Genomic DNA, 15,886 nt, shown 5'->3' on the forward strand with positions numbered 1-15,886 from the left:
GAATGTAGATCCCAAAGTGGCTACAGCGTACGACGGTATCCAGGTTGAAAATCAGCTGCTGTTGGCGACACCCTCCTCTCGCTGAGGCCATCGCCGGGATATCGAGAGCAACAGCCGAAAGTGGCGCAACAGGAGCCTGGGCCGCTGGGTGCTGGGTGCTGGGTGCTGGGCATAGTACATAATACAGGGGGCATGTTCTGGCTCCTACGTAGCTAGGTGCAAAAACGTCTCTCACAATCAAGAATCTCGTGTCAAATAACAAGAACCGGAAACTGCTTACGTGAAGTGAAGCCTTAAAGGCCGAAACTGGATGTCTTCGCCTAGGGCGCAGCAGCAGCCGTTTATGGCCTCATCTGGTTGTGGCACCCAGCATTGAGGAATCCTCAGCCAGGATTGTGCCCAAGCAGGCCTGCCTTCCACCGAGCCGGACGGGCCCTTCCTACCTCCCCGGTCGACGGTACTTTCACAACACCGCATGCGCTGGTGAGAGCCCGAAAAGAGTGCTCTGGCCAACGGCCAAAAGCAACTCTTTAAGGCAGGTGATCGTGCACGTAATCACCAGGAAAAGCCGGGTGCACATTTGCGCGCTAAAGAGGAGCATCAAGAATAGCTAACCACCTCAGGGAGCCATTGCCTTTTCTCGCCCCGCACTGCAAAGGAAATGTGGCTAAAAAATCTATGTGATGGGAATTGTCGATCGCCGCTCATTTCATCGCGTCGCATCCGATAAGTGCTTCTGATCTCAAGCGCCAACAAGATCAGCACCACGACGCCAGAAAAGCGCGAACCATCTCTGACAAGGTCTCTTTTTAGGCCTCTTATGATATCTTCTCTGAGGTATTCACTTCCGGCTCTCTGGCCTGATTGCTGAACCTTTCATGCAACAGTCCCCCCATCTTTCGCCGAATTGATGCCAAAATCCATTTGGCGCAGCAGGCCGCAGAACTAGGCTCAACGTAGAGCGAAGTCATGTTCTCGACGTTACTTAGCTGGCCATACTCCGCGAAACTCGCTCGCCGAGTGTATGTAGACGTGGCGTTACTTAAGGCTCTCGATTGCGACGCAACATGGAGCACATTGTAGACCATGGAGAGGCCTCCCGGGAGAGTAGGCCATTGGCCATTTCTTCGCCATCGTAGACAGAAGACGGCTTTGCGAAGCCCTGCGTAAGAGACTGCAACTCCACTTGACGGGAATCGACGGCCGACGCCGCCGATGCTGCTTGCACCAGATTGCTGACCACACATTGACCGTCACCTGCCATGCCAACCAAATGACATTGTATTAGTTGGTGAATAGTTACGTCACGTGTTGAAGCCTTTCAAGTGATGTGATCTCAGACAAGGAGGCCGGCATATCCAGTCATTTTCGGAAAATACCGCACAGGCTTAATGACATCCTGGTAAGGAAACCCCCTACATCCGTTATTCCTTGAAGGCTACAGTGTTAAGTTGCGCACCATGGCTCATCACGATCCCTTATGCAATCTTTTACTCTGTCAGAGTTTCAAGTTTTTTATCTGCTTCATCCTCGTAGATGCTCTATCCTCGTCAATGACTGAGATCCACTCGCCGCTGGTTGACGTCAACGACAGCTACAGTACGAATAAATGCTCGTCTTCATCCTAGTGAGTCGTAGCCTGGCTTCCCGATTCCGCAAGAGAGCTTTTCCGAGTTGATTCCAGCTCTGCTTCTCGAGCATGGACAGCGATAGATGCTAGAATATCCACCACTTCCAGCTTCTGCAGGAACATAGCGTCTTCCTTCTCCTTGTACAAATCACCGTCATGCATAGGAATCACCATACAAGAGACGACCAAGTCGTTACAGATGGCCGGGATGTCTTCAAACCCAAACTCATCAAGAGAGAGAGGCTCGTCAGGCGTGGCTGTTGTCACACACCATTCTGCTGACTCGTTGGTCTGCGGCATTCGCGGTCGCACCCGTTCGAATGATAATGGTATGGCAGTGACACAATCCAGTAGGGGCGTCACGACCACGCCATGCGCGTGCATAACTGCGGTAATTATGAGATTACGGTCTCTAGAAAGACGTTTGAGAAAATGCATGGGCCATGTTCCTTCAAGCCGCAAAAAGAATTCCACAAAAGGGATCTGACGGATGTCAATCCACTCTTCGTCTTCGTCGGAGAAGCAAGAGCTTGCGGAGGCTGGCTGGCTGTTCGTCGTCAACATGCCATACTCATGGAGGTGGAGCAGCGCAGGCACCAGTTCCTCGGACTCTGGATCAAGGGGGCGAAGGTGATAAGGTGTGTGGACGTCTTGGATACCGGCTGCGCTTAGTTTGATAAACTCGGTATTCAAGTCGATTAAGGCATCCCAGTCTTTAGCCTTCTTCCATTTATCGATCCAGGTGGAATCTTCAAGCTTTTGTAGGTCCATCGGTCTCGGTATCAGGTGTAGTATGCTAAATGGGTGGCTGAACAAGTTGGGTAGATCTAGAACCAGTTCAAGGCAACAATAAAAGATCGATCGTCGGTTTGGGATGTTGAAGCTGGAGGGGGATAGGGGTGTTTCGGTGTGGAGATACAAGCAACCGCTCAGGTGAGTTTCTCAACGGTATGGGCAGGCTCTTATATACGGTTTCGGGCGCAAAGAACCTCAAAATTGCAGCAACCCATATTCAGCTGAACCCGGAGTCATTACTATAGTTGCAGTAAGGGCTGGGCAGCTCACGACGCAACCGGAATGAGGGCTGTCAGGCAGTTCAATTACGGCTTTCGGTTCATCGCTGGTCCATCAGCCATTCTGGCTCCAGTCGGCCAGCTGAGTTCCGTAGGTACTTATGTCTGGTCCCGTAGATGGGTACTGTGGTCAGCGAAAAGGGCTTCATCCCGTTTACAACTCTTTGATCTCTCTCCGCACGGACGTCTGCCCTCTTGGCACCATCACAGTACGATTTAACACTGCTGTACAGACCCACCAAGGGGCCCTGCTGACAGAATTTGCCCCACCTGACCCAAGTGTCTGGAAAATGGATTATGCACAGCATTATTCGCTCCATATTCTCTGCTTCTGCTGCTCAATTGCTTACAGCCTGCTTATTTCACGTGATGCTTTTGGTATCTCCTTTCTTTCTCCAGTACGGTCTCATACACAGAACTGCCATTATCTCTCTCTATGAAGTGCATCTACTTGGGTTCCTGCTTGGTCCACAAGATTTTCCAGATCCGATACCTAGGATAAAAATTCACAATGCATTTCGATCAGATGCCAAAACAAAGCTGGCACTGTAGTCTGATGGAAACCCCCGATGGTTGATTCAATTCGCAAAGTGACAGACGTAACAGACTCTGACTTGACCACATTCAAAAGCTAACGCCAGTTGTGGCTCTCTGGATGGATGGAATCAGCAACATCCAAATTTTCTGACAGGTGTCGCTTAGCCAAGTGGGCCACTTGCCAACTGGGTCCTTGCATGACGAGGAGCCAAAAATCGCTCCCCTGTAATCAACGCTAGGGTCTGATTTTGCCGCACAGCCCGTTTTGGATTACCTGGCCCTGGCCAAGCTTATAAAAGTGGAAAACGGCCTTTGTCTTGTGGGTCGTCCCAAAGCTGACGGCCTTCATCCGAGTTGCATTCCATTTGGGGTGGAGATACTGTATCTCCGCCATAATCAGTTCTAGATATCTTGAAGAATCGCGATCATCAGCAACTTACGGTGTACTGAGCCAAATTCAGCTCGTCGAAAATGCCATACCTTACTATAAGGAATGGCTGGGCCAGGTCCCCTCGATGATTGGCGTGGGATTCATTGCGATCATGGACCTTCTCTGTTTCCTTTTCTCTGAGCACGTTCATCCAATTCGACATCATCAACTAGTCATTTGCCATCATGTCTGGAAACCAGCTCTCCGATCGACGTACTCGAAGCCCCTCCGTGTTCGACCTTGATGAAACTGACGACTCAGACAATGGTATTTGTTCCCGTCAGAGCAGGTCGGTCGTCAACCACGATGATGATATGTCGACAAGTCGGCTTTCCGAGCCTCCCGACGAAGAATACAACGATCCACAGCCCACTCATGTCGCTTACTCAGTTGAGTGGAAGTTGACCGCCAACAACCGAATGGTCACTAAGGACTCCGAACAAAATATCGTTGTCCCGCCTGATGTCTTCTGGAGGACACGCTTGAGAGCAAAGCTGAAGGACGTGCTCGACAGAAAGCTGCCATCAACGAAGACTTTTGAAGCCGTGGACACAGACGTCGTCGTGTCCGTCACCGATCGCTCACAGCGCGACCTTGTCAAACGATTTGATGAGCTTGATATTGACTGGTCGATGCTGGAGGCACAACTGCAGACGTGGAGTCATTTGACTCGCGTCGGAAAAAGTCTCAGAATCGACTTCTCCTTCAACTACAAGCAGACACGTCTATCTAGCGACAGGTCGACTCGACAACACAACAAGCGTGGACGCCCATCCGTCTCTGATCAGATGCTGTCCGACCGAGACTTGCAACTGAGTGTTGAGCAGTCCAGCACTGGCCTGCCGTCGGTCTGGCCAGACGTGTACAATCTGATGCGATGCACCGGACCTCCTTGTCGCGCCGGGCCCTACTGCTTGCGCGATACGGCAACCAACAGACACTATCGAATGAAGACACACCATCTGAAAACGCTTGTTGAGTATGTAGAACAGGGCGGCATCCTCCAGAGTCATGATGATGTACCCGACTTTCTTCGACATCAGCTATATGCTGAAGAACGTCAACACCGAGAACGTCAACGCAGGCGGACGACGTCGTCTACAGCTGACGACCGGACCGACCAAGCCAATGACCTCGTCTCGCCATCGGCTTCGACGTTTGCGGAAACCGTGCTGTCCAGTCTTCCCAGCTGTCTCGACATACCAGGACTACGCGACGATGCTTTGAGAGAGTATAGCGACTGGCAATGCTCCAAGGTTCGCGGTGAGGATCTCAAGATGGACTTTAGGAAGGCCTGCGACCTAGCTCTCAAGGACGGACTCGACCTTGAACTGATACACAAAGACCCGGACACTGAGGTCTTCATTAAGGGAGGTGTGAGAAGGGGAATTGCAATGAGATTCGTTGGTGACGTCGAGGACTGGGTCAAACGCTACAGCCACGACTAGATCTTAGCCCTCTACGCCGGACGACCCTGCACATCATTACGGTTCCTCAATCCTATGTCCAGCATTCCGGAAATGGCCCTCTGCACTCGACCTCCTAGCCCCAACAACGTCAACACACCACTGTAGAAATTTTCCAAAATCTTGGTAGGGGAGGTCTTCGTACTCTGGCCATGTCCGTTTGAGAAATGCTTTTAGCTCCGCGAAAAACTCCTCGATCGGGTTCAAGTCAGGCGAATAAGGCGGGAGATAGATGAGCTTGACCCCCGCGTCCAAGCACATCTGCTTGATCCTGTCCGAGTGGTGGATAGAGGCATTGTCCATGACAAGAACCGACTTCGGCTCCGGCCATCTTCCGCAGTGGCAAAGTAGTTGCGCAATAAAGTCCTCGAACATGGCAGTATCGGTAGTTCCTTGAAACAAGCGTGACAATACAATACCGTCTTGGGCGTAGGCAGGCAAGATCTGATGTCTGCGTTCACGGCGAAACCGCGCTTTTTGGACCGGGGCCACTCCCCGCGGCGACCACCCGGTGCGCCTGAAGCCAGCTCGCTTGTCACATCCAGACTCGTCAATGTATACCAGGTGATAGGACTGAAAGTCGGATAGGTTGTGCAAGTAATAATCGCGCAGTTCGTCATTCTGCTGCTTGGCCACCTGACGGATCTTTTTCTTCGACCAGCCTGCCGCCTTCAAAGCCCGACCGATGGCCCACGTCGTAACGGGAACCTCGAACCTCTTCCATAAGAAAGTTACCATTTCGTCCTGGTACCAATACGGCTTTTCAATTAGTTGAGAAAGCAGTGCATCGAGCATAGGTTGTGTGACGGACCGCGGGCGGCCGACGGCGTTTGGCGGGGCTTTCGTCGTTCCAAAGCATCGGAGGTTGGATCTGATGTGGCTGATGGTGCGAGTGCTGCACCCAACGAAGCGAGCCATCTGGGCATTGCTGAGCGACTTACTAAGAATCATATCACGGATGAAGAAATGCTGCGAGACTGCAAGGTTGGGCGCCATCTTGGGATCCCAGCTTGTGCAATGATGGTTGAGTTGGAAAAGTGCATGGTGCTGCTGTTTTTCGTAGATTGACAACCTGAGAATACTGTACGAGCTGGGCTTCTAGAATGTTCCAATGCATCCTTGTTTTTCTTCGTTCGCTTTGTGACGCTGTGGAGACGGATTCGTACTAGCGCGGTCCGACGGATGAGTAACACTTGTTCTGTTCCGTTTCTAGTCACCTAGTGTACTGCTAGCGCCTGTCATGCTCGTCCTACTTTCGCAGTGATTGAAAACCCTAAATGCAACTAGTCCGAGCGGCATCCACAAGCGACAGGTTTCCAATTATCACCAAGATTCAATCTTGATCCTATGGCGGCGTGACGAGAAGCAAGATGTGCAGCATCACATTGTCACTGACTGACAATCTCGCTGACATACTCCGTGGACTTGGTAATCCCTGTCATCACTATGATTCGCCAGCGATGCGTCGCTCAGCCGCACAAGGCTGCTTGCTTGGATTTTGACCCCTCCTTTCCGTCAGGATGGAGAACGACAATCTCCTCCTTCAAACTTCCCAGCTCTCGCCAGCAGAGCATGAATAGGTTTGCGCGGCACAGCGCCACATTATAACGATAACATGATCAGATGCGCTTTGATCGGGAACGACGACTACCTGCCTTCGACAAATTGCGATGTCCAGCTACCCTCGACCCCGCCGTTTCGAAGACTTCCGCATCGCCGTGATATGCGCACTGGCCCTTGAGTACGATGCCGCCATCTTCGCTTTCGATGAGATGTGGAACGACGACGGAGATGGGAGCGGGTCCGCGCTCAGGCAACACAACAATCATATGCTGGGGCGGATTGGAGCCCATAATGTTGTTTTGGCCCTCCTCCCCAACATGGGAAAGGTCAGCGCAGCTAACGAGGTAGTGCGGCTCCGGTCCATTTATCCTGTGCTAGAGCTGGCCTTCTTGACCGGTATCTGCGGGGGAGTGCCTAGCCCAGGGACGGATAAGGAGATACTGCTTGGGGATGTGGTGATCGGCAAAAGCATCGTGCAATATGACCTTGGCCGACAGTATCCCGCCAAGTTTAGCAGGAAAGATACTGTTGACGACAACCTTAGCCGACTCAACAAAGACGTCCGTTCTTTTCTCGCCACCTACGAGACGCAACATGGTCGGAACGATTTGCAGCGACGGATGACCAAGATCCTAGCTGAAGTCCAACAATCTTCCACCACTGCACAAGGCCGAAACGACTACGACCGTCCTGCGGCTGGAGAGGACATACTCTTCAAGCCGGACTATCTTCACAGACACCGAGATCAGCGAGGCTGTGGGTGTAATGAATCCACTGCATGTGACAGAGCAATCAAAGCGTCGTGCGAGGAGCTTGGATGCGACGTCCGACATCAAATGCTGAGGAAACGCCTGGAGTCTAAGAAGCCAGAGACGCGTATACACATCGGGCGTATCGGTTCGGGTGACACAGTGATGAAATCAGGCGGGCACAGGGATCGGGTAGCGGCAGGGGATGGTATCATTGCCTTTGAGATGGAAGGGGCGGGTGTCTGGGAGGAGATGCCGTGCATCATCGTCAAGGGGGTATGTGACTACGCCGACAGCCACAAAAACAAGTCATGGCAAGGCTTTGCAGCTGCAATGGCGGCCTCGACGACGAAGGCGCTTGTGGTGCGTTACACGTCCAGGATTACCAAGACAGGCTGTAGGTGATCGAGCTTAGAAGCCCTCAACTTCGCTAACGATCGATGGCAGATACCAGTTCATTTGAATCTGCTCTCGCCATGTTTACGCTTGCCCCTATCTTGTCAGGCGCTGCTGGGGTGAATCACTTCGTTGGCCGAGGTGACGAGCTTAGACGTCTGCATGAGACGCTGAGATGGACGGGCGAGCGCCGCACCGCCGTGCTGCACGGTCTAGGTGGCATGGGAAAAACTCAGTTGTCGATAGAGTACACGAAGCGGCACCGTAGTGACTACTCGGCTATACTTTGGCTCAACGCAAGAGACGAAACATCACTAAAGCAAAGCTTTCGACAGGCGGCCCGGCGAATCTTACGGGAGCACCCGACTGTGTCGTATGTACAGAATGCCATGGTCAATCAGGACCTCGACGGGACAACGGAAGCAGTGAAGCGATGGCTGGATGAAGCGAGGAACGACCGCTGGCTTGTCATCTACGATAATTATGATGACGTCAGATTGGATCGCCGCTACGGTATGGATCAGAGTGTCCGATGTGTCGCCGAGCAGAGTGGGACCGCCGCCGGCAACACAAGCCAACCCGAGGCAGCAAATACGAAGGCGTACGATATCCGTCCATACTTCCCCGAAACAAACCACGGCGCCGTCGTCATCACGACCCGGTCCTCGACGGTGAAACTTGGGCAGTTGATCCGACTGAGTAAACTAGGGGACATCAATGACAGCTTAGCGATACTAGAATCAACATCTAATCGTGTCAATCTAAGCCAAGGTAAGTCAATTGATTTAGTACCACAGAGGATTAAGTCATTACACAGATGTCAATGCCAACGTGCTTGCGCGACGACTCGACGGTCTTCCGCTTGCTCTCTCGACAGCTGGAGCTTACCTTAACCAAGTTTCGACGACCTGCGCCGAGTACCTCCAACTGTATGACGAATCATGGCTGCGATTACAGAGAGAGAGTCCGCAACTTTTGGATTACGATCAAGCGTTGTATTCTACATGGGGAGTCTCCTTTAACCACATTCAGCAGCAGAGCAGAGGCGCAGCTATGCTCCTTCGACTGTGGGCATACTTCGACAACGAGGACCTGTGGTTTGAGCTGCTGCAGGAGGCAGGGGCAAAGGGGCCGGACTGGCTACAAGACATAACGGAAGACAAGTTCAACTTCAACGCAACAATCAGAGTCCTTTGCGAACATGGACTAGTAGAGGCCGACCCTCCCACAAAAGAGACTGGGATAGACTCACGAGGATATAGTGTGCATGGATGTGTACACGCGTGGATGATACACGTGCTGAATACTGGAGTAGATGAGGAGATGTCTTGGACAGCGATGAGATGTGTAGCATCGCATGTCCCAGGCAATGAGCAGAAGGAGTATTGGATGGTACAACGACGACTTTTGCAACATGCAGACCGATGCATCAATAGGACAACGACAGATACGGGGGAGGACGAAGATGCATGGGTGTTTCACGGGCTAGGCAACCTCTACAAGGACCAGGGCCGACTCAAGGAAGCCGAGGCGATGTACGAGCGGGCTCTTCAAGGCACAGAGAAGGCATGGGGGCCAGAGCACACGTCAACACTCTCGACGGTCAACAATCTAGGCCTTCTCTACAAGAGCCAGGGCCGACTCAAGGAAGCCGAGGCGATGTACGAGCGGGCTCTTCAAGGCAAAGAGAAGGCATGGGGGCCAGAGCACACGTCAATACTCTCGACGGTTAACAATCTAGGCCTTCTCTACGCGGACCAGGGCCGACTCAAGGAAGCCGAGGCGATGTACGAGCGGGCTCTTCAAGGCACAGAGAAGGCATGGGGGCCAGAGCACACGTCAACACTCTCGACGGTCAACAATCTAGGCCTTCTCTACAAGAGCCAGGGCCGACTCAAGGAAGCCGAGGCGATGTACGAGCGGGCTCTTCAAGGCAAAGAGAAGGCACTAGGGCCAGAGCACACGTCAACACTCATGACGGTCGACAATCTAGGCCTTCTCTACGCGGACCAGGGCCGACTCAAGGAAGCCGAGGCGATGTACCAGCGGGCTCTTCAAGGCTTTGAGAAGGCATGGGGGCCAGAGCACACGTCAACACTCATGACGGTCAACAATCTAGGCAACCTCTACGCGGACCAGGGCCGACTCAAGGAAGCCGAGGCGATGTACCAGCGGGCTCTTCAAGGCTACGAGAAGGCACTGGGACCAGACGCCATAAAGACATACATTCCCGCCTTGAACACACTTCAGAACCTTGGTTCTTTTTTTGAGAAGCTTGGCGAAAATAGTAAAGCCATCTCATACTACCAACAGGCACAGAACGGCTTTCTATCCGTACTGGGGTCCCAGAACGAGCGGTATACATATGTATCTGATAAAATCGGCTCATTACAGCTTTCCGCACAAGATGTGGATATTGCGCCTAGCGTAGAGAAGTCAGGACGAGGGCTTCATGCTAGATGGAAGAGATTGACGGGACACTTGAAGGGGCCGTAGAACCGCTTCAGACTATTACACATATTTAGTACAGTACTGTAGAGCCATATGTATCAAATCAGTGCTTAGCTAGGTCCCGCCCTTTCCCCCCGACCAGTATTCACGGATCATACTCCCCTGCATTACGTGCATTAATTACAGCAGATCCTCTGCACAAGTGGATTTTTTGACATTAGCAGCTCAAAGAGAAGTGCAAGTGGGGCCAGCCTGTTTGGGCTGTTGGATGTATTTCCAATGATAAGATAACAAACCGCACTGTGTAAGCGCCAAGAAGGTTACATGTCCGTGCGGAAAGAGATCAGAGAGTTGAGAATGGGATGAAGCCCATTTCGCTGACCACAGTAAGGCCACCACAGTAATCTCGCTGAATATACCTAGATTCGGGGATCTCAGCTTATTATCATATTTTGTTGTTGCTGTTGAGAGTCAGTCGGGTGTTTTGCGAAAGGGGTGGTATTGAGACGCGTGGCGCGACACTAGTGGACCCACTTTCGGCGCGTCCCGTCGTGAAACATGCAGGCGGAGTCGGACACCATCAACGTCGCGTCCGACTCGGGGGAGGCCAGCGGAACGGAACGGCCACCGCGACGGATACGCAAACCGACGACCAAAGTCCGACTGAACGAAGGAAACAAAGAGATTGCCGACAATGGAAGCGCAGAGGCGAACGATCTCGGAGGAAATGGGGTGCGGAGGACTACCACCAGGGGCGCGTCAGCCGCGAGAGGAAGGACCAAGACGACCGAGGACGACGACAGAACCCTGCTGCTGGACATGGGAAAGCAGATGAGGGAGCTTCACGCATCCCTCCAGGTGGTTTTCAATGCATGGAAGAAATCAGAACTGCGCAACAAGGACATCCAGGCCGAGCTTCGACAAGTCACGGACGAACTTCGGACGGCGAACGAGGAACTCGGGTCAATCAAAGACGAGTTGCAGACGGTCCGCGACGACCTGCAGGCGTTAAAGCAGCAAGTGGAAGACGATAACACGAAGACACGCGAAAAGATCGAGGCTTTTGCGACTCAGGCTTCGGCGCAAAGCGGCCCCAGTCCGTCCTACGCCGCCGTCGCCCGAATCCCCTCAACCAACCAAACCAGCGATGCACGGACCCGTACGTCCGGCGTGAACCCGACCAACGTGGCTGACACTCTGTACTGCACGATCGATACCTCACGAGTTGAAGCAGAAGATGACAACAAGCCCAACGCGGGCGCGATCAGGGCGGCAGTGGAAAAGGAGATGCGAGCGGACGGCCATACGGGATGGCGGTGTCAGGCCGTCACCGTGAACCCAAGAAACGAGAATCTCATCAGAATCGTCTGCCGAGGCGACGCGGAGCACCAAATGGTCAAGCAAATCGCGCAGACGAAGATTGCCCCAGGCATGCGCGTCCGAGACGACGATCTGTATCCGATCAAGGTAGACTTTGTGCGATGGTCGGCGGTGTGGGAGGAGAAAGGAAAGTACAGAAGTGAAGCGGCAGAGGAGTTCAGCAAGGAAAACGACACCACCGTCGCCAAAATCGTATGGTTAAGCGACCAAGAAAACCCGAAACAGTACGGATCGATGGCGGTCTACTTGACCAAAGCTAGTGACGCCAGAAGGCTCATCTCAGAGGGCTATTTCCACGCCAGTGGAGAGTCTGGAAATACGGGAGTGTTCAAGCCCCAGTCTCGGACACATCAGTGCTTCAAATGTCAGCAGATCGTCCGGCATAAGGCAGAGAAATGCGAGAACAGCCTAGTATGTGGGCGGTGCGCCCAGGAGGGCCATCACCACAAGGAGTGCCGCGAAACAGTCCTGAAGTGTGTTCCCTGCGGAGGTCCGCACGAATCCTTCAGCAAGAAGTGTCCGAAGCTCTACCCATCTCTCCATGAGTAGAAACCTTCAGACCCTTCAACTGAATGTAAGGAAACAGGATGCAGTGCACGAAAGCCTGATGAACGATGAGCAACTGCGAGACTTCACAGTCATAGCGGTGCAGGAACCATGGGTGTGGAAGAGAGAGGGCAAGATCTTGACGGTGCCGATGCGGCACAGCAGGTGGACCAGGATGGTTCCGACGGCGTGGAGGGAAGAAGGACGATGGGGGATCAGGAGCATGTTGTGGGTCAACAAGGAGATCGAAGCGGAGCAGGTGCCGATACCGTCACCTGACATGACGGGAGCCATTCTTCGACTCTCGGGTCGCCGAGTGCTGGTTGTGTCGGTGTACGTTCCGGGACAGGAGCCCGAGATGCTCCGTCGCACGTGTTGCATGTTACGGCAAGCAATCGCGGACGTCAGGAGTGGCGCGGGCGAGGTGGTGGATGTGGTCTTTGTGGGAGACTTCAACCGACACGACCAACTATGGGGAGGGGACGACATCTCGGCGAGCAGGCAGGGAGAGGCAGACCCGATCATCGACTTGATGAGTGACCTCTCCCTCTGTAGCCTCTTGCCGAGGGGGACGAAGACGTGGCAGAAGAACGACGCAGCAACAACGATTGACCTGGCCATCGCGTCGGAGGAGCTGACACGGATGATGATAAGATGTATTGTGCACGGGACAGACCACGGATCGGACCATCGGGCGATTGAGACTATGTTCGAGATTGCGACTCCGGGCGTGGACGGCAAGCCTCGACTTTTGTTCAAGAACGCCCCATGGAAGGCGATCAATGCCAGGATTGAGACAGCAATGCAATGCATCCCTATGGGAGGCACTGTGCAGCAACAGACGGACCGGCTCATGTCGGTAGTATCGGAAGCGGTTGAGGCCCTGACGCCCACAGCCAAGCCGTCTAGGTATGCGAAGAGGTGGTGGACGGAGGACCTCACTCAGCTCCGTCGGATCCACACAGTCTGGAGGAACCGGGCGAGGGCAGAGAGACGGGCTGGCCACTGCCCACCGGATCTGGAGGAGCGAGCCCAAGCCGCGGCGAAGCAGTATCACGACGCCATCCGACAACAAAAGAAGAAGCACTGGCACGAGTTTCTGGCCAACGATACGAACATCTGGAAGGCAGCCAAGTATCTATGCGCCGACAAAGGCGCCTCTTTTGACAAAATTCCTCAGCTTACTAGGGCGGACGGCTCAAAGACGGAAGAAAACGGAGAACAGGCAGAAGAACTACTATCTACCTTCTTCCCTCCGCTCCCGAACAACATCGAAGACGAGGGGCAGCGTCCACAGCGGTCGCCTGTACCCTTCCCCGAGATCACGTTGGAAGAGGTGGAGAGACAGCTGTTTGCAGCGAAATCGTGGAAGGCGCCCGGAGAGGACGGGTTGCCAGTAGCCGTGTGGAAGCAGACGTGGCCCGCAGTGAAGCATCGGGTTCTCGCTCTGTTCCGAGCTTCGATGAACGAGGGAGAACTGCCTAGGCAATGGAGACATGCGAAGATCATCCCGCTGAAGAAACCGAACAAGAACGACTACACCATCGCGAAGGCCTGGCGACCGATCTCGCTGTTGTCGACGCTGGGGAAAGTGCTGGAATCGGTGATAGCCGAGAGGATATCGCATGCTGTCGAAACATACGGGCTCCTGCCCACGAGTCACTTCGGGGCTCGGAAGCAGCGATCGGCAGAGCAGGCGCTGGTTCTGCTTCAGGACTACATCTACAGAGCATGGAGGAGGAGGAAAATCCTCAGTCTGGTCAGTTTCGACGTCAAAGGCGCGTACAACGGAGTGTATAAAGAAAGACTACTTCAGAGGCTCAGGGCGAGGGGAATCCCGGAAAAGCTGGTGGCGTGGGTGGATGCGTTCTGTTCGCAACGGACAGCAAGCATTCAGGTCAACGGCCAGGACTCGGAGGTTCGCTCTCTGCCCCAAGCGGGCCTACCTCAGGGTTCGCCGCTGTCCCCTGTTCTGTTTCTGTTCTTCAACGCCGACTTGGTCCAGCACCAAATCAACGAAAATGGAGGTGCACTAGCATTCGTAGACGACTATACGGCATGGGTCACCGGACCATCACGAGAGGCGAACCGACAGGGGGTCCAGGCCATCATCGACCGAGCCCTCGACTGGGAGCGACGAAGCGGAGCGACCTTCGAGACAGACAAGACAGCCATTATACACTTTACACGGAACTGGCGCCAGCCAGAGGACTGGTCCCCTTTCAGTATCAAGGGGGACATCGTCCGGCCCAAAGACCAGGTAAAGATTCTAGGCGTGATCATGGACACCAAGCTCCGCTTCAAGCAACACGTGGCAGAAGCGGCATCGAAGGGCCTCGAAGCCGTGCTGGAGCTCAGACGACTCAAGGGCTTGTCACCGTCAACGGCGAGACAGCTCTTCGTGGCGGCGGTGGCCCCCACGATGGACTACGCATCGACCGTCTGGAAACACACGTGTAACGCAGCCCAGATGAAGGTCATCAACAGGGTGCAGAGGATCGGGGCTCAAGCAGTTGTGGGAACCTTCAACTCGGTGGCTACAGCGGTTGCCGAAGCAGAAGCAAGCATACAGTCAGCCCAGGAACGATTCGAAAGGAAAGCGATCAAATTCTGGGTGCGTCTCCGGACATTACCGAACAATCATCCGCTGCGACATATCAGAGTCAATACCTTCAAGAGGCACATCTCGCCTTTCCAGACGATGGCCGCGGCCTACCGTGACTTGTCCCTGGACAGACTGGAGACCATCAACGCGTTTTCGCTGTCACCATGGGAGAACCGAGTGCAGACGGTGGTTGAAGACGATGGAGACAAGGCAAGCGCAGCGATTAAGACAGGCTGGGCCGCAAAGATCGCGACAGCTAGTTCGGCAAGAAATGGAGTCGTGGGCTTCGGGAGAGCACTGCATCTCCCTAAGTCACACACGGGAGGCGGCTTCACGACAACGGAATCATGCACAGTCGGTCTCAGGACGGAGCAGAACCCGTTCACGGCAGAGCTTCAGGCGATGGCGACGGCAGTAGAGTCCCTCTCGGAGAGGATCCGTCACCTTGTCATATACTTGTTTGCCAGCAGCAAAGCCGCCGTGCTAGCAGTAAGCAGACCCCGACAGCAATCAGGCCAGCAAGAGATCCGTCGTATCTACGAGGCTATCAGTGTCCTACAAAACAGAGGCAACAGAGTGTCACTATTCTGGCTCCCGGCTGGGGTAAAGTCGAAGCTCGTCAAGGAGGCCAAGGCAGCGGCAAAGGAGAGTACCCAACAAGGGAAAACACCTAGGAAGAAGCCAGCCAGGGCTTTCTCAACCACGCTTAGGAACGCGTTACAGAGGGTACAGGAGACGAACCCCGGAATACCAGAGTGGGTCGGAAAGTTCTCAAAGAGAGTCGACTCGGCTCTGCCAGGAAAGCACACACGGCAACTGTACGATTCATTTTCATGGAAGCAGGCCAGCACACTGGCCCAGCTGCGGACGGGGATGGCAAGGCTCAACTGGTACCTGCACCAGATCAGGGCGGCCGCCTCGGATCAATGTGCATGCGGACAAGCAACAGAGACGGTTGAGCATTTTCTCTTCCGGTGCACCCAATGGACAGCACAACGCGCACCGATGATCCAACGGACTGATACGCACAGAGGTAACCTGTCATTTTACTTAGGCGGAA

General features: G+C 53.8%; 3 protein-coding genes across 3 annotated transcripts; all 3 read left to right on the plus strand.

Annotated features, from left to right (window-relative positions):
- Positions 1-6,806: 6,806 nt before the first annotated feature.
- ColSpa_11893 (uncharacterized protein) lies at positions 6,807-7,853 on the plus strand (the record flags this gene model as incomplete). The annotated part of the gene is made up of 1 exon (XM_049278105.1): positions 6,807-7,853. The coding sequence occupies one exon, from the start codon at positions 6,807-6,809 to the stop codon at positions 7,851-7,853; it is 1,047 nt and encodes a 348-aa protein (XP_049134062.1).
- A 71-nt stretch (positions 7,854-7,924) lies between these two features.
- On the plus strand, positions 7,925-10,340 carry ColSpa_11894 (nephrocystin-3; the record flags this gene model as incomplete). Its single annotated transcript, XM_049278106.1, has 2 exons — positions 7,925-8,615; positions 8,662-10,340. 2 exons carry the CDS (start codon positions 7,925-7,927, stop codon positions 10,338-10,340), a joined length of 2,370 nt encoding a protein of 789 aa, XP_049134063.1.
- A 513-nt stretch (positions 10,341-10,853) lies between these two features.
- Positions 10,854-11,307, plus strand: ColSpa_11895 (uncharacterized protein; the record flags this gene model as incomplete). Its single annotated transcript, XM_049278107.1, has 2 exons — positions 10,854-11,257; positions 11,280-11,307. 2 exons carry the CDS (start codon positions 10,854-10,856, stop codon positions 11,305-11,307), a joined length of 432 nt encoding a protein of 143 aa, XP_049134064.1.
- Between the last annotated feature and the right edge of the window lie 4,579 nt (positions 11,308-15,886).

Source organism: Colletotrichum spaethianum (genome assembly GCF_022836535.1).
Source record: "Colletotrichum spaethianum MAFF 239500 DNA, contig52, whole genome shotgun sequence".
Taxonomy (NCBI): domain Eukaryota; kingdom Fungi; phylum Ascomycota; class Sordariomycetes; order Glomerellales; family Glomerellaceae; genus Colletotrichum; species Colletotrichum spaethianum.